Source organism: Capra hircus, chromosome 1 (genome assembly GCF_001704415.2).
Source record: "Capra hircus breed San Clemente chromosome 1, ASM170441v1, whole genome shotgun sequence".
Lineage (NCBI taxonomy): Eukaryota > Metazoa > Chordata > Mammalia > Artiodactyla > Bovidae > Capra > Capra hircus.
The window spans coordinates 53,675,570-53,702,833 of NC_030808.1; the positions used below are offsets into that span (position 1 = coordinate 53,675,570).

Below are 27,264 nucleotides of genomic sequence, written 5' to 3' on the forward strand. Positions count from 1 at the left end.
AGTCAAACATAAGCATTGCTTGATTCACATGTGAGTTTGCCAATTAAATTTATGAGAACTAGGAAGTGCAGTGGAATTGTGAAACATTAACTGGTCTAGTAAGTACATTGCAGCATTTTTGAAAAATGATCATCTGACCATGTGAAAATGTAGGTATTTCCAACACTGAATGTGATTTCTAACTTTCACGTTCTCAAACCTCCAAATATTCTACACAGATTCAGTTCAGTTCAGTTTAGTCGCTCAGTCGCGTCCGACTCTTTGCGACCTCATGAACCACAGCACGCCAGGCCTCCCTGTCCATCACCAACTCCTGGAGTTCACCCAAACTCATGTCCATTGAGTCAGTGATGCTGACTCTCGATGATCTCATCCTCTGTTGTCCCCTTCTCCTCCTGCCTTCAATCTTTCCCAACATCAGGGTCTTTTCCAATGAGTCAGCTCTTCACATCAGGTGGCCAAAGTACTGGAGTTTCAGCTTCAACATCAGTCCTTCCAGTGAACACCCAGGACTGATCTCCTTTAGGATAGACTGGTTGGATCTCCTTGCAGTCCAAGGGACTCTCAAGAGTCTTCTCCAACACCACAGTTCAAAAGCATCAATTGTTTGGTGCTCAGCCTTCTTCACAGTCCAACTCTCCCATCCATACATGACCACTGGGAAAACCATAGCCTTGACTAGACGGACCTTTGTTGGCAAAGTAATGTCTCTGTTTTCCAATTTGCTATCTAAGGTTGGTCATAACTTTCCTTCCAAGGAGTAAGCGTCTTTTAATTTCATGGCTACAGTCACCATCTGCAGTGATTTTGGAGCCCCCCCAAAATAAAGTCAGCCACTGTTTCCACTGTTTCCCCATCTATTTCCCATGAAGTGATGGGACTTGATGCCATGATCTTAGTTTTCTGAATGTTGAGCTTTAAGCCAACTTTTTCACTCTCCTCTTTCACTTTCATCAAGAGGCTCTTTAGTTCTTCTTCACTTTCTGCCATAAGGGTGGTGTCATCTGCATATCTGAGGTTATTGATATTTCTCCTGGCAATCTTGATTCCAGCTTGTGCTTCTTCCAGCTCAGCGTTTCTCATGATGTACTCTGCATAGAAGTTAAATAAGCAGGGTAACAATATACAGTCTTGACGTACTCCTTTTCCTATTTGGAACCAGTCTGTTGCTCCATGCCCAGTTCTAACTGTAGCTTCCTGACCTACACAGATTGGAATGTGCCAAAAGATATTCTTCAGTTATCTTTTTCCAAATTCAAAAGTAAATCAAAGTTAATGAAGCATGTTTACAAGGACAACAGCTTCTGTTTTTCTGACTCTATCTGCTGTACTATGTTTTATGTGACATTTGCATTAAAAGTATAAAAGCAGAAATTAAGAGACAGCAGAATACACAAGAAACCATCATAGGAGCAGGAGGCTGAAAAGCACTTGCATGTAAGAACCAGAAAGAGGGGCATGACTTCGAGTACAAGCTCATCTCTGAAATAACCATATGACTATGGATGAGCCACTTCAACTTTTCGTCTCATCTGAAAAATGGGCATTGTATCCGTCTAGCCACTTGGGATGCCATGAAGATTAAAAGAAATGATACTCTGCGTGATTCTGGAAGACTTTAGGTGAGTGGCAAATGTCATTGTCCTTTTCCACCAAGAATGGTATCAAACGTAGTTCTTTCCCTCCACTCATCCCGTAGCTCCCCTCATTCCACAGAAACAGCTTCTTTCTTTTCAAATTCATGATCATAGGCTATTAAAATTAATACAATATACTTGCTGGACTGGTTAAATATATCTATCATTAAAGGACAATAATAAAGCTTTAGCAGCCCTTCTATGTGGATGTAATGACAGAGTACATTAGATTTTCTGAGGGAGTTACTGACATGAATTAATATATTATGTATTTTTAAATGCACAAACATGTAGGGTTAAATATATATGAATCAAACTTTTTCTCAAAAATGTCTACTCTATAATTAGTTCCCTGCTGTTTAACTAAAAAGAATATTGAATTTGTAAAGAACCCCAAAACAGAGTATTAGAGGGTATGACATAATCACTCTGCAATATGGCATACTGATTGTCTTCAAATATTAAAAAAAGCATTTTGCTATAAAAACAAGTCCACCCCAACTAGCATCATTATAAAATATAGGTTTCTCACCTTTTATGTCTATCATTGTGATAACAAAAAAGTCATCAACCAGCTCTTTCCTTCTGAAGACTTTAAAGTGGCCTTTGCTTTTCAGTAAAGAATCCTATGGCAATTGTTTGTTATTTATTTTGATACATGCATAATTAGCAGTTCAAATTTAAGTTGTGAGGAAAGTTATGGCTATATAGTGGGCTTCCCTGGTGGCTCAGACAGTAAAGAATCTGTCTGCAATGCAGGAGACCCAGGTTCAATCCCTGGGTTAGGAAGGTCCCCTGGAGAAGGGAATGTCAACCCACTCCAGTATTCTTGCCTAGAGAATTCCATGGACAGAGGAGCCTGATGGGCTACAGTCCACGGAGTTGCAAAGAGTTGGACTTGACTGAGCAACTCACACACACATGGTCATATAGCACATCACAATTCACACATACCAAAACATGCTGAAAACCAGTAACACGTCCCTAAAAATTTGTTTCTAAAAGTTACCACAGTTTTCAAAGTCTGGCTTAACTTGGACAACAGCTATTATTTTCAGTTTAATTTGTTTAACACTCGAGCTGGACAGCAAGTCAACCTTACCAATGTAAACAATGGTTTTGTAATACAGGCTTGCTATTTTCATTTTAATTGTATATAAGTGACACTTTTACCTGAAATATCATCCATCTTAAATTGAAAGCAGTACTGGAAGAGGGAAGAAACTGGGACTAACCATTCAGAGTTCAAATACCAGAGGACATAGAGAAAGTGAAGCTGCCAGGTAACCCCTTGAGCAGTTCACTTCTTCATCATAAAATGATGACTAGCATAAAATGTCACAGGCTAAGGAAGAGAAACTGTCATAATAATCACCAAATCCGTCTACAGTGAAATCAGAGTTTTTTTTAACAAAGTGCAGAGGGTTCCAACAAACAATATCTCCTGTCTTACCTCTGCTTCTCTTGAAGAATCTTCTGCTTTGCTTTAACATCTTCCAGAGCTTTCTGTAATACATCCTAGAAAAGTACATTTGGTTAGGAGAAAACATAATGCCACTAAATTAATGAGAGCTGAGTTGATATTTATTATCCTATTATCCAGGAGTTTCACAAAGGTAACAGTGATAGGTCACACTGCCTAATGCAATTCTACCACAGCAAATACTCGATAAATACTTGATAAATATGAAGTTCCAATAGCTAAGAAGAGAAACCAAATCCAAGCCCACAGTTCTCTTTCTGCACATATTCCAACGTCCTCTCTGTCTTTAGAGAAATAGCCACTGCTCCCTTTAAAATCACAGCGGCTTTCACACAAACAACGTGAAAGCTTGGGAAAGTCATTCAGTGTACCTGGCCTTTGTCTGTGAGAATGGACAACGCTTCATCATGTGATCCATCACTAAGGCCCTTTTCAGGAAAAAAAGAAATTGTGACTACAACATTTTGTCAAAGGCCAAAAGAAAATGTCTCCTCTGTGTCAAGTTCCACACAGTCTTCACTCATACTCCCCAAACTTTCCCCTTAAGGATATCCCATCCCTGGATTTTCTCCCTTTCAGAATGCCTCCATACCAGTGCCTGCCTGTCTTTCTTTTCTTCTAACTTGATATATCAGCTCATTCATAACACTATCTCTAGTATCTTCCCTCCAGTCAGGCAGAAAAGAAATAATGCCTCATCACTATTTCACAAATAAGAACCAACTTTTAACCTGCTCCATCCACCTGATGTGAAAGATGTACATCTCATTTGATGGGTAGACCACAGAGTGAACTTATTTTCACCGACTTGTAAAAGAAAATGGTAAATGCTTGGCAAGTATTTCACTTCAAATTCAACCACTCAACTGCCTAGAGGAATTTAAGATGTCAAAAGCTGAGGTCATTCTGCTTAGCTCTCTTCTCTAAGTTAAGAAGTCAGCGCACATCAGAGCAACAAAGCAAGTTGCTCAAAGACGTCCCCACCTTTCCTGTCAATGGACTTAGAGCACAGAGCAGAGAGGTGGTGAGAGGTAATGGGCTCAGGCAGGGAGAAAGCGAGGTCCTGACCCATTAGAAAGCGTCTGTTTCTTTTGTCTTGCAAACACATAAAACTAAGGAAATTGATTTTTTTTTAGAGACAAAATAAAGCTTAAACTTTCTTTTAAAAATCTGTAACAATAAGATAGGTCCATATTTACCTTAAAAAAAGTGAAAAGAAATAGGTAAAAGAGTTTTGGGAAAACCATGGAGCACTTTGGGGAACTACCATGTGCCACTCTCTGACTTCATCCCGTATTCATGACAGATATGAGATATGAGAGCTCTTCCTCACAGCCTTGGTCCTTGAAAGTTTAAGAGCAAATTACAGAAAGAATTCCTACACTGAGACTGCAGAACAGGAAGAAGGAAGGGTGACGTAAAGCATTTTTTTTCTCCAAACACCTCCCTACCCCATGCAAGCAAAGAAATATGCCAAATGATAAATATGCACTACAGTAGAAAGTCTGGTACTGTATTTTTGGTAAAAGTTAGCAAACTTACATGTCCTGCAGCAACATTCTTCTTCTCTTAGTTGCTATGTATTGTAATTAATAATAATAGTTCTTTACAACCTATCTTACTCATGGGCATATTGCAAGGATTACAGAGAATGCTTATGAACTGTGTGGAATAACTCATAAGAAAAGAGCTTTGCAAGCTGGAAGCATTGTTATTAATATTCATAATTACAGTATATAGCTCCTGGCAATAGAAAGAAGGATTGCTTATTAGTGTTCTCTTTGCTCTCCCCATTCATTTAGGTCCAGAGGGAGCTATAATTTGAAGAGATATTTTCAGGGAGACTCGATGGGCTAGTTTTTCCTTTTAGCTTTTCATTATTTTCTCCCTTTCTTTATACTTTTCCCTTCATTTTAAAGAAATGAGTTGTGATGCCCTTCCCCACTGTTCCCAATTCACCCCACGTTTAGTTCATCTTTGCTCTCAATCTCAGCCTTTCCCCAACTTGCTGAGTTTCCTCCCCTTTCTCTGCACTCATCTGTTTCCCCTTGTGTTAAAACGAACTTAATCTCCTCAGCTTGTTTAGGAAGTAAGTGATAAGAGACAGCTATGTACAGGAAAAAGCAAATGACCCTGTTTGCCCTTTAAGAAGACTATATGTCATACCTTGGCAGAGGAAGACAAAGAAGTTCTGTCAGAGTAGTTTACTTTGATCTGTGCTTCTTTCAGGATGAGTTCAGCTAGAAACAGAAGCAAGATAATTTAATAAAATAAAATTCTTTCAAACATCTTTAAATGAATATTACATGTATATAATACATACATGGCCAGTAAGAATGGCTTACAAATAATGATTTCAGAAAATTCTATATTCTACAGTTTTCCCACATTCCATGATTAGGTAGCTATACAGTGTTTCCTCTAAGGCATGACAACTTACAGAGCATACACTTGTCATTTAGTTGCCAACTCATGTCAGACTCTTTGCAACCCCACGGACTGTAGCCCACCAGGCTCTCTCTGTCCATGAGATTTCCCGAATACTAGAGTGGGTTGCCATTTCCTCCTCCTGATCTAGAACTCAAACCTACAGCTCCTGCCACCATCTCCTGCATTGCAGGCGGGCTGTCTATGTCTGAGCCACCTATACATATACATACAAATTCAAAACTCATGACTGAATGTTTGGTTGACTGAAATGCTCTAAAATCCATGAAACATGGATTCAGAGCTACTCCTCACCCCTGGATCACTGGGGAAGGATGACTTTGTCCTTTTGTGGGAGGACTGATCGTGTCTAGCATTCTGTCTTAAAGTGGATGTAACGTCAGTCTCTAAAATTATCTAACTCTGCAACGGAACAATGGGGGTTTCTTTTTTTTTTTGGCTGTGCTGGGTGGTTGTGGCATGTGGGATCTTTAGCTACGACATGTGAACTCTTGGTTGTGGCATGTGGGATCCAGTTCCCTGATCGGGGATCTAACCCAAGCTCCCTGCAGTGGCAACAAGGAGTCTTAACCGCTGGACCATCAGGGAAGTCCCTGGGGTTTCTGATATACATCAATCTAGTTTTAAGTGTGTCCTTAGAATTTAATTATTTTTGTAATAATAAATAACATATTTAGATAAAACCAAAGATGGAAAATGTGTTATAAAGTTCCTGAGAGGGAGCAATTACATTTGACTAATTGTGGTTATTCCTGCAATGGTGAGAGCAGTGTTCAGCTCAGTTCAGTTGCTCAGTTGCATCTGACTCTTTGCCACCCCATGGACTGCAGCATGCTAGGCCTCCCCATCCATCACCAACTCCTGGAACTTACTCAAACTCATCTCCATTGAGTCCATGATGCCATCCAACCATCTTATCCTCTGTCGTCCCCTTCTCCTCCCACCTTCAATCTTTCCCAGCATCAAGGTTTTTTCCAATCAATCAGTTCTTCACATCAGCTGGCCAAAGTACTGGAGTTTCAGCTTCAGCATCAGGCCCTCCAGTGAATATTCAGGACTGATTTCCTTTAGGATGGACTGGTTAGATCTCCTTGCAGTCCAAAGGACTCTCAAGAAGTCTTTTCCAACACCACAGTTCAAAAGCATCAATTTTTCAGCACTCAGCTTTCTTTATAGTCCAACTCACATTCATATATGACTACCAGAAAAACCATAGCTTTGACCAGACAGACCTTTGTTGGCAAAGTCAAGTCTCTGCTTTTTAATATGCTATCTAGGTTGATCATAACTTTTCTTCCAAGGAGCAAGTGTCTTTTAATTTCATGGCTGTAGTCACTACCTGCAGTGATTTTGGAGCTCCCCAAAATAAAGTCAGCTACTGTTTTTCCAGTGGTCATGTATGGATGTGAGAGCTGGACTATAAAGAAAGCTGAGCACTGAAGAATTGATGCTTTTGAACTGTGGTGTTGGAGAAGGCTCTTGAGAGTCCCTTGGACGGCAAGGAGATCCAACCACTCCATTCTAAAGGAGATCAGTCTTGGGTGTTCATTGGAAGGACTGATGTTGAAGCTGAAACTCCAATACTTTGGCCACCTGATGCAAAGTGCTGACTCATTGGAAAAGACCCTGATGCTGGGAAACATTGAGGGCATGAGGAGAAGCGGACAACAGAGGATGAGATGGTTGGATGGCATCACCGACTTGATGGACATGTGTTTGGGTGGACTCCTGGAGTTGGTGACGGACAGGGAGCCTGGTGTGCTGCAGTTCATGGGGTCACAAAGAGTCGGACACGACTGAGCAACTGAACAGAACTGAACTGTTTCCACTGTTTCCCCATCTATTTGCCATGAAGTGATGGGACCAGATGCCATGATCTTAGTTTTCTGAATGTTGAGTTTTAAGCCAACTTTTTCACTCTCCTCTTTCACTTTCATTAAGAGGCTCTTTAGCTCTTCTTAGCTTTCTGCCATAAGGGTGGTGTCATCTGCATATCGGAGGTTATTGATCTTTCTCCCGGCAATCTTGATTCCAGCTTGTGCTTCCTCCAGCCCAGCATTTCTCATGATATACTCTACATATAAGTTAAATAAGTAGGGTGACAATATACAGCCTTGATGTACTCCTTTCCAGATTTGGAACCAGTCTATTGTTCCATGTCCAGTTCTAACTGTTGCTTCCTGACCTGCATACAGATTTCTCAGGAGGCTGGTCAGGTGGTCTGGTTTTCCCATCTCTTTAAGAATTTTCCAGTTTGTTGTGATCCACACAATGCAGCATATGTCTCAGGATAATTTTCAATGAATGTTTGCTGATTAAATGGACAATAATGATGTAGGCCATATAACAATAATGATACAGGCCACAAGCAATTACATACCTCCCTTTACTGCTTCTTCTGCCTTTTTAACTTCACATTTAAATGCTCCTTTAAAAGAAGATGTGACATACATATACTTTCTGAAATAAAATAGGAAAGAACATAATCAAGTCAGATTATCATTTTAAAGTTCACAATGCAAAAATATTCTCTAAGAAGACTATATACTCCAGAGATACATTATTATTCAGAAAAATTCATCAAGTAAGTTACATTCAGCTGTTAAATCAGCAAAGTTTATAACTAAGAAAAATTCCTTGCTTTGTAATACTAAGCAATTTTGTTTCTGTAGGGAAACTTCAGGAGAGAGACAGGAAAATCTCTGCCTCCACAAATATTCACTTAAACATGTAAACTGTGATAACTTTCTTAAAAAGAAAATTTTCTATTGAACTGCTTCATTATCAAAGTTTCTGGTTAATATACCCATCCTTCTTACCCAGAGCATCATTGATACTGGGTAAATTGCTTCTCTCTCTCCGTAAACAATTATCTCTAACTGAAATGCTCAAAAACACACATTAATATATCATTTTAAACTACTAAAACATTTTTCTAATTTATTGCTCAAGAAGCCTGTTTTCAAGATTCAGGGTTTTAATGAAAGCAAAGATACTCGAACAATCACAGAGAAAGAAATGTATATATATATTTTTCCTTACTCAAAGTGAGCAAAATAGAGATGAGAAAGGCTCTGCAGAATCAGAGGTTCTCTGAAAGCAGTTGAAACTATGTTTTTCTATAATAGAGGATTCCTGGAATAAGGATTTTAAATGCTGGTTTAAGTCATCATAGAGAGAAAAACTCCAGATCAATATTTGGTCTGAGAATACTCAAAGCTCTGTATACTTCATTCTACAACTTTTGCCTCTCATATCCATGTAGACTTGGAAGCTTACAATTCTCTGATAAGGCAAGGTTTAGAAAGACAGTGAGAGGTGGATGGAGAATTCTAGAACATCTTTTGAAGCCAAAACATTTTAAGACATGTAAAAAGAGAAATTTGTTCATGCAGAGGAGAGAGTCTAAATCTATTAATATATATATCCCCAATGAGTCTATGCCAGGGATAGGCAAAATACTGCTCCTGGGCCAAATTAAGCCAGCAGCTTGTTTCTATTATAGCCTAAGATCTAAGAATTTTTTTTTCCACTTTAAAAGGCTTTTTAAAAAGGAAAAAATTAAAATATGAAAAAGAGATTGAATATGTCCAGATACCTACTCTCAGGCCCTTTATAGAAAAAGTTGACCAATCCCTAGAATCTAGGCTAATATCAATGGTTTTTGAATCAGAGCTTGATCTAGAATTGCTTTTCTATGCTCTGGCTTTTAAACAATCTAAGCAGTAGTGCAAATTCTTCACAATACAAACAGGCCATACATAATTTACATGGCTGTTAGCTGGAGTCTGTTTAAGACTCTTCCATTATCTCAACAGAGGCTGTAGAGATATACTCTGGACAGAACATCATCATGATTAATCAAGATTTGGGCTACTTGGAGCCCCTCCTATCTGGGTTAAAAGCCTTTGTTTGTCCCTTTCTAGGAGTACAAATTACAAAAGACTGGGCAAATGACTTCATTTTCTGTGGTTCTATTTCCTTATCTGTAAATTGAGATAAAAACAGTGATTTCTGTCTCACAGGCCTGTTAAGAGAATTAAAGATATCAGCATAGCTAAAGAACTTAGAATAATGCTGCTTCATAGTAAACTGACTTAATAGAATGTATTTTACCTAATAAACACCTTATAAGTTGTGTCTATTAGATATATGGTATAGAGGAAATATTAGTATGCATTTTAGAGGTAATAAACATTGGGAATATGAAATAAAATGAGTAGTTGAATCAGTTCTTTTCTTTTAAAAATCTGAAAAACTTGTGGAAGTGTGCCTAATTACCTACAAAAAGGCTTAATGCTAAAAAAATTAATAAAAACAAAAAACCTCACTACATGACATCCTAAATTCATCTACTGCAATGGTTTAATGAACAATTCAAGTTATAATAACTATGTATCTTTACCTCTGACTTCAATGATCATTTTCCAAGAAGATTTACACAGTTAGTACAAGAAAGGAACACTCATAAAAATCTAAGGTAAAACAGTTCTCAATTTGTTCCCGTGATTTTCTTTTACAATAAACATTGTTCATTTAAGTCATAACCTAGGTGTATTTCAAATCAGTCTCTGTTACATTTAGAGAACAACAAAATCTAAGTTTCAAAGTAGGAAATCATTGACCACTATATACTGGAATTATAATTTGCTTTCTAAAACAAAATCACGTATTAATCACATAATTATTTTTATTTGAATCATTTAAATCAAATCTTTATTTAAAAATCAAAATGAAATTAAGGAGAAACTGAACAATGAGGTAATCCTTCAAAGATGATGTGAATTACACTACTCAAGCATTTTTAGAGACTACATTTTTACAGACAAGAAAATATAGGTGGCATAAAAGGTGCCAACTGTGCATTAGTGCTTAATTTTAAACAACAAAAACAAAAAAATGCTCTCTCTTCATGGCGTGGGTCATTGAGAGAACCTGTCAGATAATGTGTACATCTCAGATGACAGTTTAAATTTTATTATTCCATGGACAGAGGAGCCTGGCAGGCTGCAGTGCATGGGGTCACAAAGAGTCGGACACGACTCAGTGACCAACATACACACACACACACACACACACACACACACACACTGCTCACAACAGTTAAAGAAAGCTACGAAATATATGTGATTTTGTAAATCTGGTAGCAAATCTGCCTGTTCTCATAAAAGAATGAATCTTTGTTCAAATCCCCATCCATAATCAGAAGCCCCCATCAGCCTCACACATTATTTTTTCCTACTCGTGGTCTCTTGAAGATAAAAATGCTCCTGAGAATCAGAGTAATACTGGAGGAAAAAGAACCGAATCCATCCAGCTCTACTCCTCAGTCCTGGCAACATTCCCTGCAAGGGAATGGTGTCCCCTCTAGAACTGGGCTTCTAGTTTCTCAGAGGTTAGAATGGTTTCAACACCATCTCCCAAACTCTGAATATATTTGATCTCTGCCCACACTGGAGGTTGTGGTCTCTGTTTTCACTTTGTTTCTGCCTTCTTTCTCTGCCCATTCTGCCTCATTTTATGTCTCCACTCTTCCTCACACATTTCACCTTCTCCATCCCTACTTTCTTCCACCAATGAAATTGCATTCAAATGTTTTGCTTATGTCCACTTTTTATATAAATCAATTTATTGAATATTTTCTTTCTAAAAGAGCTTAAAAACATAAGGTCAATGAAAAGTATTGAGGGAAAATGAAAACTAACACAACACAAAATAAATAATAAAAGCTTTGTTCCTTAGAATGGCAAAAATAAGAAAATACTATTAATAACACATATGGATTTGCAACCACACAAAAGCTCTCTTACACAACTATTGGTGTAAAAACAAATTGGTCTCTACTTCTTGGAGGGTAAATTAACAGGACCCCTCAAAATTAACAGTGTGTCTATCTTCTGACTCATAATTTACTTCTGTAATCCGTTCTACAGAAATAACCATATTTGAGCATAAATATGCATATGGCAAATGATGCCCAAGCATATCCAGTTTAGCACTGTAACAATGAAAATGCTGCTTTACTGTCTGGTGGCTTAGATGGTAAAGAATCTGCCTGCAGTATATGAGATCCAGGTTGGATCCAAGGATTGGGAAGATTCCCCGGAGAAGAGAATGGCAATCCACTCCAGTAATCTTGCCTGGAGAATCCCAAGCACAGAGGAGCCTGACAAGCTAGAGTCCATGGGGTCACAAAGAGTCAGACACAACTGAGCAACTAACAAACACACACAATGAAAACCATGAAACCTAACTATACATCAGCAAGTAGTAAAACCACGGGTACTATACAGTGTACCTAACAGTGCCAAAGAAAGATTTCGAGAGAACTTTTGTAAATTAAAAAAAAGTTGTATAATTTTATGTTTAAAAATTGTGTGTGTGGTTTATGTGTATGTAAATGTGCAGAAGACGACCTGGGAGGGTATTTATTAAACTCCAGGCAGAGATTCTCCTTTGGGGAGATTACAGATCACTAGAGCACAGAGTGAGTGACAAGTGGTAAAGGGGGCTTTTAGTTATTTGGTCTCCTCCAGTATCTAACTCTGTACTGTTTGAGTTTTTTTTTAATTTAATTTTTTGCTCTGGTGGGTCTTTGTTGCTATGCACGGGCTTTCCCTAGGTGGGGCAAGTGGTGTGTGGGCTCAGTAGTGACACATGGGCCTAGTCGGCCCGCAGCCTGCGTGATCTTCCCTGATCAGGAATTGAACACGTGTCCCCTGCATTGACAGGTGAATTCTTACTCCAGGGAAGCCCCTGTTTGAGTTTTAATTAATAAATTTTATTATTTTAGGAGCAAAATGGAACTATATCCCTTAGAGAGAAATAAACCTCTAAAGAGAAATCAAAATATGAAAAAACATTTAGTAATTTTTAAGACTTTATGTGGCAAAACTATAGACTGTAGCATAATACAGTACTTTGAGTGACTGTTTTAATCAGAATCACCTGCAAAAATTTATATTTTCATTGGTTTTTAATGCTCATACTTACAAAATTGGTCCAAAACATGTTGGCTAATATAAAACAAAGTATTTTTTAAATTTTAAGTTGAAAAAACAGACTACAAGAAAATTAAAGTTCTAAACTTCTAATTATGCAGAAAAAATCAGCCCACAGTTATGAATTGCAACATTATAGTACTCAAAACCATAATTATTTTCTTTTTAAGTACAAGTTTGCCTGATTAGTCACACTATAAAATAGTTATAGTCCTACATTATTTATCAAAACATCTAATGAGGAGTGATCAAGAATTTTCTAGCTTGTATGATGTTGACAGTGAGACCTGGGTGTCAGATAGACTTTTCAAACTTAGCATGTCCAGTACAAGTGGAAAGAAACCCATCACCATTCTCCCTGACCCCCACACGCGCACCTCCTGTATCATTAGAAGGCTTTCATGGCTCCTTGTCTTCATGTCACATCCAATCCGTCAGGAGGTCTTGCGGACTCTTACCTTTACAATCTAAAGATAATCTAAACACATATAATCTAAACATGTTTCATTTCTTCTACCATTACCACCTCGGCTCAAGCCACTGTAATTTCTCACCTAGAATACAGTAATGGTATTCTACTCATTTCCCTCCCTCCCTTCTTGCCCCATAAAATCAATTCTCCACTAAGTGGCCACAGTAATCCTCTAAAACAATAAATTAAGTAATGTAATTCTTCTTAAAAGACTTTACATTCTCAATACAAATTCCTCTCATTACCGTTTTGGTCAAGCCCTGCAGAACCTGTGGCATCTCCCTCGCCGCTTTCCAATCACCGTGCTCTAGCTCTACCATCCTTTCCCCCCTGCCTCTACGAGCTGTTCTTCTCTTCCTGGAAACATCATCCCATAAAATTCTTATACAATTCACAGTAGAATCCACCCTCCAAGATGTCCTCTAATGGGTCTTACTTCCTGGTGTTCATGCCTTTATGTAGTCCTCTCCCACATTGAACCTGTGTGACCAAAATATGGAAGAAGTGATGGTAGGTGACTCTCGAGTCTAGCATCGAAAAGACTGCAGTTTCTACTCTGTTCTCTTGAATTGCACACTCCAGTGAAAACCAATCCCTGTACAAATACTCAGGCAGTCCTGTGTAGTGGTCGAGGTAAAGAGGAACCAAAGTGCCAGCTCGCCATGGGAGTCAGCCAGTTTGGAAGTGTGCTTTCTACTTCCCATCAAGCTCCATAGCAATCCTGGCCAAAATCTCTTGTCAACCTCATGGGAGACCCCAAAACAAAGCTACCCTACAAAACCACTATCAAATTACTGACCCACAGACATTGAGCAGTAACAGATGGCTACTTGATTATTAAGTCACTCAATCTGCAGGTGATTTGCTTATACAGGGTTAGATACACTCACTTTCTCAGTTTGTTCAGCTGTCAGCTCAAAAGCTCTTTACTTTAAAAAGTAACTTCTCTAATTTTCTATCTAAAATAGTCATCCAAAACCCCTCAGTCCATGAATCTCTGTCTATTCACAAATGTGTGGGAACTATGCTGAGCATTATGTTTAAAATAAACATATTTTTATTTTAATCTTTTCAACCACCCTGAGGGAGAGGGGAATTTTCAATACATAGTGGAGAAGGGTCAAGTGTAAGCAATTGCTGAAGGTCCGCAACTAGCGAAAGGCAAAACCAAAACTCAAAGTGTCACGGATCCACATTTTGCTCTCAACTGCTTACAGATATTGAAAGATTAAATGATTTAAGATAATACAAACTCATGAAGGAATACATAAGATGCACAGTTTACAAAAGAGACACTTTCACAACATTGTTAGTCTGTCCCAGTGGGTAGGAGGTGAGCAGCTGTGGACTATCCCTAAAAAATGAAGACTGTCCCAGAAGCACAGCACTGCAGCATATTCAACAGCAGACCATAAACTCAATGGCCCTGAATATCTTTAAAAGGATCATGCTGCTCCTATGAAAATGGGGGACTCCAACTCCATACCATTTGGGCTCCTTTCATTGCTACGAATCCACAGCAAAGCAGTGATAATGAGGAATGGAGATCTTCAAACAGATACTTCGGCTCTTCTCCCTTAAGGAGCTTTCAAAAGTGTCCTTCCTTAGTCCTAATGTGCAGAGATTTAACGCCTGCATAAATCTGAGAGTTATTTCTCTACTAAACCTAAAGAATCTAAAGCCAAAGGAAATCAGTAATGTCTGTTGCTGAAGATCAAATAATACAGCCATGTATTCGCCTGTCTGTATTATATAGATAAACAGTATGTAAGATCCCAAGACTTCTAAAATCTTTACATTGAAAAATGTAAAGAAATCACCTAGCTGAAATTCTTACCTAAACAATAATTCTTTCTACAATCTAGGCTCTTTTAGGGACAAATTTGTCCTCATCTTGAATGAGAGTGCCTTTCACTGCTTCATTAATTTCGTACCACACTCATAACTCTGAGTTGGTGTATTATACCTTATGTCATGTGTCTGGAGAAACTAAACTTCCCATCCTGGACATACGGGATTTTGTATTCTGGATATCAAACCTGCTAACTGGTCCAGGGACTGTTTCAATCAAAGGAAGCTATGAGAGGGATCAAACCTTCCCAAACTCTTGTCTTGTCCCTAGACTCTGTCCAATAAGGAAGCTTTGAATTTGATGGTGGAAAATCCACCCTTCATGAAGCAAATACTAAATATACATGGCAAAGTCAGCTCAATAGAGCTCAGGTGTAACCTGAGCAACACTGGGCTGCTGCTTCAGTTCTCGAGAACACCCCAGCCATGGAGAAAACACTGAGACGAGTGACAGCGAGCATGCTCTATGGTGCCCTGCTCTGTGACTTCTCTGAGTGTCCTTATCTTAAACATCTGTGGGAAAAGGTAATCTGTGTGTCTCTGCAAAAAAATAGCACAACACTCTCGTGCTGAGCTAGTCTTCCACTTCTACCCAGCCATTCAAGTTCTGCCCTCTAAAATTCCAACCATCTCATGGCAGCCTTTCAAGTTTTCCCTTACTCTTCTCTCATTCACAACATGATGCTCAATTCCATTAATAATCGGGTAGCCCCTACCCGATAGTTACCTTACTATGAGCCAGGAAGTCCCCTTCCCTTCTAAAGCATCCTCATCTGAACATCACCCTCCAGACATGGTGTAAGCAGGACACAGTTTATTAACATCTTGTTCTGTTCACTAAGTTCCATAAACATTTTCAGCAACCCCATCATCCTATCAGCTTGTATCAGGCTTATGGTCAATGAAAATACCTAGTTTTTTCATGTAAATCAGTATCCAGTCTAGTATTAATATATTAACACAAATAGATTTTAAAAATCTAAATTCAGGACTGTATGTATTTATATTACATTTATCTTTTGTACTTCAACTCATATTCATATTATGCCTGATATAAGGTATTCCTCCCAGGTAAGGGTCAATTATGAACTCAAAATTGCTTTTTATCCAAATTATTGATACACATACTGAACAGAATATGATTAAGGGATTAAAAATACCCCTCAATCCCTTTTTTAACTTGTTAGAGACACTGGGGTAAAGAAGCTCCAGTAATTATAAGTCAATTCACACAGCTAAAATCCAATGTTCTTTTTTGTGTTTGCAATAAAAACACAAAGAAATGACTGATGTATAAATACGTATTCTTACAAATAATATTCATTTCTAGAAGTATACTGGAGCTTGGGTGGTCAAGTGGACAGAGTATGTAAACATTTTAATATATTTTAAACATTTCTATTCTGGTCACATAGGGTCATTCCCAGCTTTTAATTTGTTCTGATATGGCCATTAGAGATAGAGTGCCTTTCAGGGAAGAAATAAAGTAAGGGTGACCCCACAAGTAGTGAGATAACAAGGACAGAACTTCACATATTTCTTACATAAAACTTTCGCCACTAGAGAACCTGTGAGGAAAATAATATGCAAGTAAATAAGGCAAATGGAGAGAAAGTCAAGCCTAAGGGATAAAGCCATGGAAAATTAAATAGGTCCTTACTGTAGATACCAAATATCAGATTTAACAGTTTATCAGAGCCCCGTGTAACACATGGCAAAGGTTCAAGCCTCCTTAAGTATCTTTTAAGGAATAAAATAAATATTTATATTATATCTATTCCTGGTAAGATATATCTAAAAATAGTACAATGAAACGTGCATTTAAAAAATACACTAGGATGGGAAACAGCCATCACTTGATTTAAGTAATTTAGGTAGACAAAATTCAATTTAATAAAATTTCCCCAGAAAATAGAGACAAACCCACATTTTCCATTGGCTTAAACCATTTTGTACCCAAACTCCCTGAGAGAGAAATAATATAATTTGAAAAGATCAGCTATATTGATTGATCCAGGAGACTCTTGGTACTTCCCAGAAGAATGAGGCTGATGAAAAGAAGTATCACTTTGATATGAATTAGGGAACAAATAGATTTATAGAGTAAGTCTCAGGCTTCATATACTTCATTTTTCAAAATATGACCTACAGTATAATCAGAAATCAAAAGTAAAGCTTTTGAGGAATCCATTGGTGTGTGGTCAGCTCACTCAATTCAGAGATCCACAATTTTTAATATCAGTATTGACATGAGTGATTGCAAGGCCTCAGGACAGCAACTACTTTTTCAAGAAAATAAGACAACATAACAAATGTGGGTCTATTATATAGAATTAGTGTGCTGTTGGGGAAGGAGCATGGAATTTGAATTGATAAAGAATTCAGAGTAAGAAAATTTGAGTTCTTATCCAGTTCTGACATTTATTTATTTCTAAATAATGATATACACACACACACAGTGTACAAGCATTAAATGTTCCTCCCAGTAGATAGTAAACTGAAAGCTAGAGCTAATCTTATCTTTCTAGCACAATCTCAGACTCATGGAAGGTTTTGATAAATGTTTAGTAAATAAATGAATGACCACCCACATATCACACACTAAAAAAAGACTGTCTTGATTGCACACATAGTTGTACAAGGTAAGTTATACAATATGCAAATATAAGCTTAAAAAAAGCTTATGCTAAAATATAAATGAATTAGATGCACATTTATACATATATTCTTTCTATATATAAAATATACATATATGTATACAATTTAATAGTTCAAATATATTATATAAAAAGAAAATGTAAGAGAACTGAATTTTTTTAATAGAACCTATCATAATCAAAGCACCTAGGATTCAGTGCAGTAAATAACAAATTCCTACTCGAGGGGGACAATCTGACTGAGAGTGTTCACTACACCATATTGCTTTTATGGCCAAATATTTGTTTCATATGATTACTCTTCAGCAAACCTTCCAGAATGCAGTTCAAATTTTATTTGCCATTGTAAAACTTTTGCAATCAAATTAACAATTGGGGTCGGGGGGTATTTTACAAATGAAAACTCTATGAACACAATTGAACGAAGGTGAATTACCTGGGTCTGTAGAGGCAATAGCATAGGTATTTTGTTCTAACTCTTTTGGCCTGAATGAATATTCTCATCCAAGGATCAAAATACAGAACAGATGTATAGGCTCTGAATGACCACCTCTCTGGAAAACTAGGAAAGAAAATAATTGAATATATTAATGACATTGTGTGAGAAGAAAAAAATGACTACCAAGTCATAATGATTACAACTAGCAACTCCAGAAAGTTTTTTCCTAAACTTAATGACATGACAAATACCAGCAAATCTTATAACACGCACAGACCCCTAAATACAAGGGCTTACCTGAATAACCTACACTTAGATTAGAACTGCCCACAGTGCAGGAGACCTGGGTTGGGATGAGCCCCTGGAGGAGGATGTGGCAACCCACTCCAGTACTCTTGCCTAGAGAATATCCATGGACAGAGAAGCCTAGTGGGCTAAAGTCCACGGGGTTGCAAAAAGTCAGACATGACTGAGCGACTTCACTTTCACTTTTCACTTTCATGCATTGGAGAAGGAAATGGCAACCCACTCCAGTGTTCTTGCCTGGAGAATCCCAGGGATGGGGGAGCCTGGTGGGCTGCCGTCTATGGGGTCGCACAGAGTCGGACATGACTGAAGTGACTCAGCAGCAGCAGCAGCAGCAGACTTACATCAGTGGAGAAGGAAATGGCAACCTACTCCCGTACTCCTGCCTGGAGAATCCCTTGGACAGAGGAGCTTGGTGGGCTACAGCTCATGGGGTCGTAGTCAGACACGACTGAGCAACTGACACACACACACACAGACTTACATCAGCAATAGAAAAGATACTTTTCATTAAAACTATCAGCCCAGAAGGACAAAATCACATCAAATAAACAAAATAATTCTCTTGCTTAAGCATAACAAAAAGAATCTAGGCCCACATGAATGAAATACATTTCCATGAAGTTACTGTGCAGAGAGAAATACAATAAAATGTTTAATTCGCCTTGAAAATTATGAACAAGAAACATAAAACTTCATTCTATAACTGAAATAAGTATTAACATAAGGATTACAATAAATATTAATGGACAGTTGAAGGGAGGAATCCAACAATGGAAGTGAAAAATGAAAAGAGAAAAGTAAAGGATGGAAAGGCAATGAAATTGAAGTGGAACAACATAAACAGCCTACGAAGAAAACTGCTCTTGTAAAACTGCATAGTGTTGAGAAGTCTTTGTGTTGCCGTATACTAACAACTCCAGGGACCTTCAGAATTCAAGTATACTTACAAACTGTAAATCCTCTCCAAACAGACAAGAAATAAAGATCAAAAAAGGCCTAGCCATGCTGAAGAAGTAGTACTTTTCATCTACTAGGTCCAAGAAAAGACTGCTATGAAGGCCATAAGGCACAAACAGAAAGCAGGGAGTAGTAACCCTATCATTTTTACAATCCCACCTCAGTCCAGAGGGAGGCAAGCTGATAGAAAAGAAATATAAAGCCTGTCTGGGTGGGGGTGTTGTTGCTCAATGGGTCACAATGTTGGCAGTTACTCAGCGAGAAAGAACAGAATTCTTAAGGAATTTATAAAAATGATGACAAAGCTCACAGGCTTGCAGTCTAAGGATTTCCTGGTTGGTTGTAAGTTCCTCCAGGCAGGATTTGAAGCTCATTATAAATCCATTAATTGTTTAAAAGTAAATTCTTTTAAAGTAAGCCTTCAGTAGAATTTCCCAATGTTAATTATATAAAAGTATCTAGTCATGACTGTTGTTTACTCACTAAGTTGTGTCTGACTCTTTGCAAACACATGGACTGTAGCCCACCGGGCTCCTCTGACCATGGGATTCTCCAGGCAAGAATACTGGAGTGGATTGTCATTTCCTTCTCCAGGGGATCTTCCTGACCCAGGGATCGAATGTGGGTCTCCTGCATTGCAGGCAGATTCTTTACCATCTGAACTACCAGGGAAACCCAAGGTTAATTGCAGTGGTCTTTAAATGGCAAATATGAGTGTAGCTTTAACGTGACAAGAAAGGCTGTGTGCATGAAGGCATAATAGCACTGCAATAATGAAGTTGATTATTAGTATACCAGAAGCTGCACAAGCAAGTTAAGTCCTCATCTGAAAAGAAAAAAAAAAAGTCACCCTGGGACACTATAAAAATTCTGAGTACTTTTCCCATTATTCAAATCCTTTCTGGATCTCCTAATTTGAAATTGCCCCTACAGCTAGAAGCATTCTTTTAACTTTCCTCAAAGCTAACACTTCTCTGTCATTTGAAGGTAAAAGTCAAAAGTAATTCAGAGCCAAGTTTGAGAATTTGAGAAATATGGTAAGAGATCAAACTGAGTTAGACAAGTTCTGATTAAAAAAAAATCACACAAATATAAAATAAGGACACGAATCCTTCTACCTCTTAATAGGTCATTTTCTACTCATTCAATAAATATTCAATGAATATTCACACCACGTGTGTAGGGGATCCTCAAGCCCTTCCTCTGTGATGAGGGGAATACACTAGAAAGTCTCACAGGACTTAGCATATAACTGTACTCAAGGCTAAGATTCATCATGGAGATGTATCAGGATATACAGGAACTCTTGCAGAAATGATAATGGTGTCTGGAAGAATCTTTGCCGGCTTTCTCATGTTCTCTCCTTCTCATGAAGGGTCAGACAGACAATACTCTTCTGCAGCTATGAATATGTAGCAACATGTGTGTGATGCTTCTGCCTAAGGAAGCCCATTAAGAGAGTGAGTACTCAAGGTTTTTTGTCTTTGTTGTTTCTGTCTTTTTTTCCCTGGGGCTGGTCATATAAGCACCCTCTGCCTAGCATGTATTAAAATTCCAGGGTCCCAGAAATAATGTAGATCTTCAGCATAAATCAGGTTATCTGCACAGTCTGTACACAGTGAACCACCTTTACCTGTTAGAGAAAGTTCTGTATCAGTGATGGGGGACTGTTTACTAGCTAAGTTCCCAGAAGCCAGCCAAGGGTCAATCTTGTAAACAAACCTTTTAATATTAACTTCCCATTCACTTGTGAGTAACAGAATGGCAATAATTTTATGCTATTATGATGTTTCAGTGATAGAAAAAGAAGGCTAAATAGGAAATCTGTATATGAAATAGGCCAATCAATGTCATTTTCAAATGCTTTTATATGATTCTTAAGGTCCTTCATGACCCTGACCCCACTTAATTTTCTAGCCTGATCTCCCGCCAGCTTCAGTCTAGCCATTCAGGACTACTGACTTCTCCAGATATGGGATCAAGCTTTATAATCCTTAAGGCTTGGCACATTTTAATTCGTTGGCCATTTTCAGTTACCTCCTCTTCACGCTTCAGGAGATGTCATTTGCTGTCTTCCCTCACTCCCCAAGGTTGGGTGACTCATTCTCTTCCAGTGTTTCCCTCCTTCTGTGCCTCCTTTTCAGAGCGCCTGGGCTTCCCAGTGACTCAGCAGTAAAGAATCTGCCTGCAATGCAGGAGACCTGGGTCCGATCCTCGGGTGGAGAAGATCCCCTGGGAGGAGGCATGGCAACCCACTGGAGTGGGAGAGTTCCATGGACAGAGGAGCCTGGCGGGCTGCAGTCCATCGGGTCAGAAAGAGTCGGACACAAATGAAGTTACTGAGCGTGCATGCACACCACTTAGTCTTGTCACTGCCTGTTTGCCTACTGTATCCCCACCAGGCTGTATCCTCTATGAGGCTATCATCCTCATCAATAAGTATTTGTCAAATAAGTGAAAATTATTCAGGACTTCTTGGTTTAATTTAGAATGAACAACAGAGGAGTCTCTGTTGTTTTTCAGTTGCTAAGTTGGATCTGACATTTTGCAATCTCATGGATTGCAGCACACCAGGTTCCTCTGTCCTCCACTATCTCCCAGAGGTTGCTCAAATTCATGTCCATTGAGTTGGTGATGTCATCTACCCATTTCACCCTCAGCTGTCCCCTTCTCCTTTTTCCTTCAATCTTTTCCAGCATCAGGATATTTTTCAATGAGTCAGCTCTTTGCATCTGGTGGCCAAAGTATTGGAGCTTCAGCTTCAGCGTCAGTACTTCCAATGAATATTCAGGATTGATTTCCTTTAGGATTAACTGGTTTGATCTGATCTCCTTTCAGTCCAAGAGACTCTCAAGAGTCTTCTCAAACACCACAATTCAAAGGTATCAGTTCTTTGGGTTGTTGGAAAAGGGTGTTTGCTATGACCAGCATGCTCTCTTGCCAAAACTCAGTTAGCCTTTGCCTTGCTTCATTTTGTACTCCAGGGCCTAAACCTGCCTGTTACTCCATGTATCTCTTGACTTTCAACTTTTGCATTCCAATCCTCTTTGATGAAAAAGACAACTTTTTCTGGTCTTAGTTCTAGAAGGTCTTGTAGGTCTTCATAGCACCATTCAGCTTCTTTGGTATCAGTGGTTGGGGCATGGACTTGGATTACCATGATGTTAAATGGTTTGCTTTAGAAATGAACTGAGATCATTCTATTGTTTTTGAGGCTGCACCCAAGTACTGCATTTCAGACTCTCTTGTTGACTATGAGGGCTACTCCATTTCTTCTAAGGGATTCTTGCCCACAGTAGTAGATATAATGGTCATCTGAGTTAAATTCGCCCATTCCCATCCATTTTAATTCACTGATTCCTAATATGCCAATGTTCAATCTTGCCATCTCCTGCTTGGCCACTTCCAATTTACCTTGATTCATGGAACCAACGTTCCAGGTTCCTATGCAATATTGTTCCTTACAGCATCAGACTTTACTTTCACCACCAGACACATCCACAACTGAGCATCATTTCTGCTTTGGCCCAGCTGCTTCATTCTTACTGGAGGATTAGTAATCACCTTCCACTCTTCCCCAGTAGCATACTGGACACCTCCCATCCTGGGGGGCTTATCTTTCAGCATCATATCTTTTTACCTCTTCATACTGTCCATGGGGTTCTCCAGGCATGAATATTGTAGTGGGTATCCTTCCGCAGTTCAGAAAATGACTCTAAAATCCAGCTACTGGACTAAATTAGATCCCTTCTGGAATATCTCAGAGGTGCCATATTTCTACTCATGAAAACATTATATGTTATAACCAAGACACTTTTCTAAATTTACTGCCAAAGTCCCTAAAAAAAAATCTCTGAAGATTTTTTGAAGTTGAAACTAACAAAGCCTAAATTATCTTGAACATACAGAAGTGCATAAAGATTTTTAACTGGTTTAAGTTCTGAACTATAAAGGGGATAACCAAATTTAACCTTAGGGTAGATTATATCTAAGAGAAATGTCAACTCAAAGAGGTAATTTAAAAGGAAAGTTATAAGCTTCGCAAAGTAATGAAAGTGCCTCTACTATAACCATAGTACAGTAAGAAGCACATTATAACAATTTGAAGCTGTAACTTTTGATGTGTTCCCAGGCAGCTCAGTTAAGACATAAACTGGAGACATTACAGAATGCTGCCCAATGACTGTTAATTTAGAAATACACTGACAATATGTCACCTAATTTCAAAACATTACTTAGTACAAAATTTCAACTCTGTGACTCTGTATTCTATCGCTTTCAGAACTGCTTTGTCGGATGGGTTCCTCTAGTTGCCTGAGATCTGGAACTGTGATGGATTCCAGGGGTATGAAAGGCCCTTTTGATGGCAGTCAATTCCATGACATGCCTTTTTTTGGTCATGAATCTGTGACAAGAGTCCGTGCTTTCTTCCATTGTATCATAAGGGTTGAATATGTTAAGAAGATAATAAGTACCTGAAAGCAACATGGGTACAAGGAAATCACATGCACAGCAGACCAGATGAAAATGGTTATACGATCCTAGCCCCTACCAAAAGGGGAAAATGCTACAGGAGCGATTAAGCCTTCACAATTTGAAAACATAATTCACAAAGACACATACACCCCAATGTACATTGCAGCACTATTTACAATAGCCAGGACACGGAAACAACCTAAATGCTCAGCAACAAATGAACGGATTAAGATGTGTTACACTTATATACAATGCAATATTACTCAGCCATGAAAAGGAACAAATTTGAATCAGTTCTAGTGAGGTGGCAGAACCTAGAGTCTGTCATACAGAGTAAAGTAAGTCAGAAAGGGAAAAACAAGTATCATATAATTACGCATATATATGGAATCTAGAAAAATGGTATTGATGAACCTATTTGTGAGGCATGAATAGAGACACAGACGATGAGACAGACTTGTGGACGCAGGGTGGGAAGGAGAGGGTGGGACGAATGGAGAGAGTAACACTGACGTATATACACTGCCGTATGCGGGAAGCTGCTGTATAACATAGGAAGCTCAACTTGGAGCTCTGGGATGACTTAGCGGGGCGGGATTGGTTGGGGGGGTTGGGAGGGAGGCTCAAGAGGGAGAAGATACACATATACATATAGCTGCTTCCCTTGCGGCTCAGCTGGTAAAGAATCCATCTGCAACGCAGGAGACCCGAGTTCAATCCCTGGGTTGGGAAGAACCCCTGGAGAAGAGAAAGGCTACCCACTCCAGTATTCTGGCCTGGAGAATTCCACGGACTGGTATAGTCCCTGAGGTTGCAAAGAGTCGGACTCAACTAAGCAACTTTCACTCCATAACTGATTCACCTTGCTGTACAGCAGAAACTAATACAACACTGTAAAACAATTATATTTCAATTAAAAAAAGAATATTTTACATAAAACTCCATATAAACAAATTTGAAAATCTAAACAAAATGAGTATTTTTAATAAGAAATTATAAATAATAAATTTGCCCTAAGAATTTTAAATTTTGAATAGATTAACAGTTATAACCCAATTGAAAAGTAATAAAAGTAACAAAACTAGTAACAGGACCACAAAATTTTCAGGGAACTTCTATCCAACCTATAGGTAAATGAAAGATTCATTTTTTTAAAAAAATTTATTTATTTATTTATTTTTTACTTTACAATACTGTATTGGTTTTGCCATACATCAACATGAATCCACCACGGGTGTACATAAGTTCCCACTCCTGAACACCCCTCCCACCTCCCTCCCCATACCATCCCTCTGGGATATCCCAGTGCACCAACCTCAAGCATTCTGTATCCTGCATTGAACCTAGACTGGCGATTCGTTTCTTATATGATAACAAAAGAGGTGAAAAACTTTCTAGCTCATTCTACTATAGGCTATACACCAATAGGAAGATAAGGATAATAAAAGCATAATTATAGGCAATCTCATATGTAAACATGGAGACACAGAAACATTAAAAAAATACTAGCAAAATTAACACAGTGAATAATACATCATAAACTAGTTGGGCTTATTTAAACAAAGCAAGGATGGTTCAACATTATAAACTCGAATATAATAACATATTGCTTTAACAGATTAAAGGAGAAAAACAAATCTAAATCACCTCAACAGATATCAGAAAGCACTGACTAAAATTTAATACCCATTTTCTGATGTAAAAAATAAAAGGAACTCAATAAACTAGAAATAACTGCCTTCCTGAAACTGAAAAGGCATTGATTCAAAGGAATACTAACTAGAATAATCATCACACCTAATAGTCAAATGTAAAAAAACTCTATTAAGACAAAAACAAGACAAAAAAGCATGTCTGCTATTACCACTTCTATTTAACTAGCTAATTAGTTAAAACAAGGAATAAAGAAATAATAAGTAGTTGGTTGGAAGGTATCACTGACTCAATGGATGTGAGTCTGAAACTCAGGGAGATAGTGAAGGTCAGGGAAGCCTGGCATTCTGCAGTTCATGGGGCTGCAAAGAGACATGACTTAGCGAATGAACAACAGAAATGAAGACATAAAACCATCATTGTTCAAAAATAAAAACTACATATAAAATTTAACTGAAAACTATTAGAATAAAATAGTTCAGTAAATGATGAGATATAAAATCAACAGGCAAAAAGTCAATGCTTCACCATCAGTAAACTAACAAATAATTTGAAAAAGCAATGAAGAAAAAAATAAGTCTTACCTGAATGCTAATAAGAGTCAGAAAATGCCCAAAAATAAACCTAACAAGAAATATACACGACTTGAGTGAAGAAATAATAATAGCTAACAATTACTGGGTATGTACAATGTGCCAAAGAAGAATTTAAGCACTTTTTACATCATATATCGTTTAATCTTCACAACAACCCTGTGATATAATACCATTACTATCATTACCATTTACAAATGAGTAAATTAAGGCTCTGTGAGGTTAACTACCTTCCCCATAAAAACACAGCAGGTACAACTATAAATTGAACTCAATCTAACTACCAAAGCTCTGTTCTTAATTAGTATGATATACTATGCTGTTATAAAACTCCACTCAACTATACAGAAGTAGACAGGAATAAGGACCAAAACAAATACGCTAGTTCTCCCCCAATTAATCCATAAATGCAATGGACTACCAGTAAAAAACCCAAGAATTTTTTGTAATAAAACTTGAAAAGCTTATTTTAAATATTCATATAAAAATGAACATTTATAAGTAAGGCAATTTTTAAAAAGTTTAGGGGTAGTCTTACCAAATAACAAAATGCCTTATAAGGGCTACAGCAATTAAGAAATTCTAATGGAGCAGGAATAAAAAATTATATCAGTGAAAAGGGACTGACTGTCTAGAAACAGATCCATGAATGGTGGCAATCTAGTTTATATTAATAATACACTTCAAATAAATAAAAAAGGCTGGATTATTTTTTAAATTCTATATCCTTTAAGAAAGCACAAAATTAATCTATCCTTCCCCATGCATATAAACTTCAAAAATAAATCCCAGATGGATTAAAAGGCTATATGGAAATAAATTACAAACATTAAAAGAAATGATAAGAAAACATATTTGGCTAAGGATGGACTTTCTGAGTTCAGAATGCAAAAGAAACAGAGAAAGGAAAGAAATCAGTATTAACAGATTTGACCTCAAAAAATCAAAAATTTCTGTAAGACAAAGGACAATGCTAACAATGTTAAAAGTCAAGGGTGGAGCTTCCCTAGTGGCTCAGAAGTAAAGAATCTGCCTGCAAATGCAGGAGAAACAGGTTCAATACCTGGTCCAGGAAGATCCCAGATGCCACAGAGCAACTAAACCCTCCACACCGCAGTCACTGAGCCTACGCTTTAGAGCCTAGGAGCCACAACTACTGAGCCCAGATTCTGCAACTACTGAAGACCCCATGACCTAGAGGCAGTGCTCTGCAACAAGAGAAGCCACCACATGAGAAGACCATGCACTGCAACTAGAGAGCAGCCCCCGCTCGATGCAACTGGAGAAA

The 27,264-nt window shown here is 38.1% G+C and overlaps 1 protein-coding gene across 1 annotated transcript in view; it reads right to left on the reverse strand.

Annotated features, from left to right (window-relative positions):
* The window catches only part of MORC1 (MORC family CW-type zinc finger 1), a 153,369-nt gene that overhangs the window by 97,869 nt on the left and 28,236 nt on the right, over positions 1-27,264 (reverse strand). Inside the window, exons 8-11 of the mRNA XM_018050048.1 lie at positions 17,986-18,111; positions 7,949-8,028; positions 5,287-5,360; positions 3,091-3,155 (exon numbers count right to left, since the gene is read on the reverse strand). Coding sequence (XP_017905537.1) covers positions 3,091-3,155; positions 5,287-5,360; positions 7,949-8,028; positions 17,986-18,111 — 345 coding nt within the window. The remainder of the gene's footprint in view (positions 1-3,090; positions 3,156-5,286; positions 5,361-7,948; positions 8,029-17,985; positions 18,112-27,264) is intronic.